The sequence below is a fragment of the Dermacentor silvarum genome, chromosome 6, assembly GCF_013339745.2.
Source record: "Dermacentor silvarum isolate Dsil-2018 chromosome 6, BIME_Dsil_1.4, whole genome shotgun sequence".
NCBI classification, from domain to species: domain Eukaryota; kingdom Metazoa; phylum Arthropoda; class Arachnida; order Ixodida; family Ixodidae; genus Dermacentor; species Dermacentor silvarum.
In genome coordinates this window covers 69,470,720-69,476,335 of record NC_051159.1, presented here as the reverse complement: position 1 = coordinate 69,476,335, position 5,616 = coordinate 69,470,720, and the positions used below count along the sequence as shown (strand labels likewise).

At 49.9% G+C, this 5,616-nt stretch overlaps 1 protein-coding gene across 1 annotated transcript; it reads left to right on the top strand.

The window, feature by feature from the left end:
* The first annotated feature begins 3,255 nt into the window (after positions 1-3,255).
* LOC119455557 (uncharacterized) lies at positions 3,256-4,780 on the top strand. The gene is made up of 2 exons (XM_037716957.2): positions 3,256-3,738; positions 4,292-4,780. Exons 1-2 carry the CDS (start codon positions 3,591-3,593, stop codon positions 4,753-4,755), a joined length of 612 nt encoding a protein of 203 aa, XP_037572885.2. The 5' UTR covers positions 3,256-3,590; the 3' UTR covers positions 4,756-4,780.
* Positions 4,781-5,616: the final 836 nt, after the last annotated feature.

Here is a 5,616-nt window from a genome sequence, read left to right as displayed (position 1 = left end):
GTGTGCTGTGCATGTGCACGAGTAAAACGGTTTGTACGTGGTCCAACCTTCTGGTGATGTCATACTTCAGAAAATCAACGGCACAAAGGAGACGCGGACAAAGGACACACATGACATGACAGGCTCATCCTGTCGTGTGCGTTCCTTGGGCGCGTCTTTTTGGGCAGTTGATTTCCTGCAGTATACTTACCACCTACAGCTCGAACCACGATATTGCTTGAAAAAATTTTTTCTGAACATACTACGTTGTCACCTTAAACTTGCGTATTTTTATAAGAAAAGAAGTGTAAACCACGTTCTCTTCCATCTTGCTTGTGAGGAAAACCTCCTCATGTGCTCGGTATACCTTTTCTTCATAACCAATTTCACATTAATACGCGTTCATTATTGCTACACCGTCCTGAAAATAAAATTGCATAATAGCGATTTCGCTCATTCAGGATCACATAAACTGCTTTCTGCTTGCACGTCTGACAGAGCTCTGTTAATGAGTTCCGGTTCAGTACTGCATACTTTTTGCTGAGTATCCCCTTGGTTCCTTGGCATAACCTGTCATATGTGTTGTTACTGACGATGTATGCTACCACGGTCAGACTCTAAATAGCATATGCAGTGTGCCATGCAATAATTGAATTCCTGAGCAGCCCGGATCTTGGCTTACATGGTGTATGTGATTGGCTTATCTGTCAGGCACCTGTTTCTGTTCATGCCTTATACTTCGTACTTACTTCGTCTCTCATAGCTCTCGCTAACTTCCTTACCCGTTGTTCCGCGTCGTGTTTTCTCGTTGCGGTTTACCTTCTTATTTGTTTCGCGCTGAGCATAAACACAAGCGTTTAACAACTTGCCTCTCTTCTCATTTTAATCTCTGGCCAACACAGAGAAGTACCTTAATTGGTAGACACACTTTAGGTAGAACAGATTCCTTCTCTCCGTATCGCGATAAGTGCAATGGCTAACCAAGTAATTATAAGGTATGTGAACGTGCATGTATTTACCAAGCGCGGCTCCGAATGTGGCAGAGGCGATGGATCCCAAGTTATTGCCAGTTCGGCTGTCGCTGCCGAAATGTATCCTTTATGCTTGTGATATAGTTAGCCAATGATTGAGGGTCCGTTGCATTCCCAAAACCTTAAGCCTAAGGAACGTCGCAGATGATTCCTCCAAGCATTCCCTTTGTAGATGTGTTCCGCAATTCTACAGTTACTGCAACGCCTGGTGCATGTATTATTTGTAGAAATTTAAAATGTTGAGGTGACCTCATATGAGCGACAGTTACGGTGCTGCACTAATCTCTTCATTTTTCCTTAACAAAGCCACTTCTCTTAAAAGTGGTTGCCGAAACGAGGCTTTCCTTTTTTTTCTTCTCTTCTGTTACTGAACGCATGGCTTCCATATCGCATTCTGTATACGAATTCGGGGCTCTTGAAACATTTCATTTAGCTTTGCGTTGAAGTTTAACAGCGCAGAACTGCGACTCAGCAAAGTTTCGACGAAGCGTACAATCGTCTGAAAGCCGACGCCGGGATCGACGAAATGGACACGGTAGAACAGCTTCCGCTGCGTCAGCGCTTTGTCTTACATCTTGAAAGTGCAGTTTCCAAACGCGCTATATGTTTTAATACAAAGAAAAAGAAAGAAAGGAAACTGCTCATGCACTCAAAATCCTTATGCTTCAGCGTTTTACGTCAGCGGACATAAGCGAATTTCTACATCTAAGGAAAAAAAAAAAAAGAAACAATAGGCGAAAGTGAACGTCTCCAATTTCAGTGGCTTTTGCAATTAGTGCAATGACAGAGAGGACAGAGAAGTCCGGATTTAATTTTTATGATTGCAGGCTGTACATTTCTTCAGTTTGAGGGATGAAGAGACGAATGCGATGGACAGCGGCAGAAAACTTGATCCTTCGAACACGAATGAAGAAAAAGAAATAATAACAAGGCAACAGGGGACAAAGCGTCATTCTTTTCGTGTGAGTATGCCAGTTGGAGACCGCAACAGTGGCATACCAGCAGCGGAGGCCGCTCTCAAAAGCGCCGACACGCACCGCCCTCTCCTAACAAAGCGAGCAAGCTAGCAAGCTAGCAGCTGGCAGGCATTCAACTGCCGCGCCTGCTACGTGGGTTCGGCCCACTATGCGCGCCTCGCCGGAACCTTCTCTCTACTCATGCAAAAATGGAGTCACAGGGGCGGCGCCATTGGCCGCTCTCGGCGGGGAGGGGCGATGGGAAGGGTCCGCGGTGAGCCGCTCATAGGCCATCGCTTGGCAACTGAGCCGTTGCCCCCGGCAACCTAAGCGCGCGCCTGACTTGAAAGCAAATAAATAGAAAACAGCGAAAAACTGCCCCTGCCCACCGACCACGCCGTCTAGGGGCGCCGGGAGGAATCGATTGCTGGAGATAACGCAAAGTGAAAAGACGAGAATGAAAGAATGCGTGGAGCACTCTCCAAAGAAAAGAAGAGAGATACAAAAAAAAAAAAAAAAAAAAAAGATCTGTGCAGTTCTTGTGTGGCGCGTGGCGCTACTAACCGGATTGTGCTCCGCGCAGCATAACATGTGCGCCCTTAATTTCTCAGTTCTCATTGTATTTTTTTTCTGTTGCTTGTATCGCCACCTCGCTTAGTTATGCGGTCCAACTTCTCTAGCATAGCGGTCGATTCGCGATCGCGCCTGCGAGAACAATGGCCCGATAGGGACGAGAAAGAAGAACGCCTGTACATCACGACCTTCTTCCCAAAGGTTCGAGCACTCACGATGCCTCGTTCGTTGCATCCTATCAATAGCCGGTGCCATCTTTACGAGCTGCAATTACATCGATGATCGAATAGCAAAAACAATGGAGGGCCCGTGCCCACCTGCGGTGTTCGCTTCGTGATCGTCGAGCGAAGACAAAAGCGATCGCCTGCTCCGCCGAGATGCGTGTGTGTGCGTGTGAGGCCTATGCTTTTGTTCCTCGGGACACCTTTCGACGTTGTTTCCCGGCCTGCACGGCGATCACATACACAGTGCGCCTGACGTCACCGCTAGTGCAGACAAAAGCGGTAGCGTCGGCCGGTGGGCGAGGAGGGTGCCGAGGAGGTGGCAGAGAGGGCTAGGGAAGAGAGACTGGCTCCTCACTGCGTCGATGTTGCGAGGAGGCGCAGCCAGCCACGCGCCCAGCGGGGGGAAAGAGGCAGGGCGCCCTTTTATGAGCCAGGGGGATAAGAAAGGAGATTAAAGCCCGCGTAGAGGCGAGCATTTGTTGCGAGCCTTCGTCCAGCCCAGGGGGGTAACCGCCCGCGCGGAGAAGTCGGCTGCCCTGCACGACCCTCGCCTCCGCGCAGCCTGCAGCCGTTTCGCCGCGTGCAGCAGTGTTTGTCCGCCCGGACTCTACCGCGTCGTAGACGGGGCCGGCAAGCCCGTAGTCGAGCCGGAAAACGCGCGCTGCAGCCTGCCGCGGCGGCGCTGTTTGCTTACTCCGGCGCCGTCGACGCAGCCATCGACTCCCAATGTGGCCAGCAGAACGCTGCTCGGTCAGCGAGAGCTGGCTCGTTTTTCTTTCGCGCCGAGAGGGTGGAGGGGGAGGCAACGCCGCCCTGCCTCTTTCGTAATGCCCCCCTCTGCAAGCGAGGGCGAAGATGGACAGTGGGCTGTCGCGAGCCGGGCTGACGCTGCTGTTGTTGCTGCTGCTGCCCGCCACTTTCCAATGACGATCTCTACAGCGGGGGAGAGCAGCGCCCACCTTGCACGAGGGACAGGTGAGTTACGCATTGCCGTAATTTCTGGTCGTGTGCATCCCGGACAGGCCCTTGCACGTCTCGCGTTCGCCGTGTTCCCTACAGTCGCTAGCTCTCGAGCTCGTGTACAGTGTATACTATGGCTGCGGCCTTGCACGAGCGCGAGAGGCCAATGGCGCCCCTGTAGCCATCAGTTCGCGATGCCCTGGCGAGCGCTATCATATGTCCCGGTGCCTTACTGGATCTGTATACGTTCGGCGTAAATCATGGCGCCAAGAGCCCTTGCCGTGCGGGGCTCGGCCATAGGAGCGTCGAGCTTCGAGGAAGTGCCTTCATTGTGACCCGCGGAGCTATGAGGCATGAGATGGGCCGGGAAAAGCGCGAGGTATGCGGGTGGGTCGATTCTGCCGCGATTTCGTATAATATAGGCCGGGGGATCTGTCCCTTCGCGGCTAGCGTATAGATATATGTGCTCTAGCCCTAACCGGCCGGGTTCCCGCGATACTTTCATGGCAACCGATCCTGCGTGTAACGCCTTGCTTTTTTCTTATTTCTTTTTGTCTACTGTGTATAGGAGGAACATCTTGTTGTGAACAGACTCGATGTCCCGCAAGCCCGTCCCAGCTTACAAATGTGTTCGGGTCGCCTGTTACGTATACTGAAGGTATACCGGAAGATTACTTACTCAGGATACATTCAGTATACGAACAGGAGGCGCCGTGGAGAGCAGCGCTCGCATCCATCGTCCCGGAGGCTGGAGTCCCGCGGGATGATGGCGCAGGGATGCGGGACCAAGATGGGAGGAGGATGCGGAGGAGGATCGACACGGGGACGCCGTCCAACATGGCGTCGGGAGGAGGCCCCCTGCGAAAAGCGGAGAGAGGAGCCAGCAGAGGGAGAAGAACCTGGCGTCCCGAAATGTCGCCCACTGCTGGCCACGTTTCGAGGCAAGTATTTTCGGCTGGGTCTTTTTTGCACGGACCGTTTCCTATAGAACGGCAACTTCGCAGACCAACAAGAATCACAACTGCGACATAATCAGGAAAAAAAAAAGAAAACAGTGACAGCGCGGCCTGAAAATGAAAGGTTATGTTAACAACACTACTCTTTTCTGTCTTTGTTTCACCCTACTACGGATTCGACTTACCGGCTGCGAACGTTATCCCGATTTCAGATATTTATAGACATAAAAGTGAGAGGCCCCCAACGCTCCAATTTTAACGGCAAGTTTTTGTTCGGCTGTTTTTGTTCCCTTTACTCAAATGCTGTTAATGTGGGTGTGCAATCGCTCGTTTAAATTGTTTTGTTCGAAGCTCCGCATATGGCCGAATAAAAGCGCTATTTTCTCCTGTTCGCTAAGCTCCCATCGCTGTTTACCTGAATACATGTTAAAAAACAGCGCTTTCTTCGATATTTGCACCGTTTGTAGTTTGCCCAAGTGAGTCAATCTAAATAAAGATTTTAATCGTTACCCTTGTATACTTCGCAATAACATCGATAACCGCGCATCTAGTAAATATGTAAAAGAAACAACAATGGCCTGCCATTTGTCACGTCCACAATTGACCATCACTGTAAGCTTCACAAAGTTGAAGCATTCCATAATATGGCGTTAATAGCAGAGTTAGAATTCTAACTTATTTCGTGTTTAAATTATTCCAATCTAAATTCGAAAGGAAGAGTAGCACAGCTAAGGGCCTGCAGCGAGAAATACGTTACTTTTATTTATTTTTCATTGCAACGTATTATAATAAAATCCTCCATGTTTCTGTTAGCCACTTACCATATATTGATATCGACAAGGAAATTGGTTTGCGTGGTCATTTTTTGTTTTGATGTTATTTATTGTATTCATAAACAGCGCTTTAACGAATGTGGCCCCTTCTCGTTCATGCATTG

What these genes read in the sequence shown, in the direction of transcription:
- LOC119455557 (XM_037716957.2), top strand. Translation starts at nt 3,591, where the DNA reads ATGCCCCCCTCTGCAAGCGAGGGCGAAGATGGACAGTGGGCTGTCGCG. An exon ending in CCACCTTGCACGAGGGACAG is followed by an intron (nt 3,739 to 4,291) that starts GTGAGTTACGCA and finishes TACTGTGTATAG; the next exon opens with GAGGAACATCTTGTTGTGAA.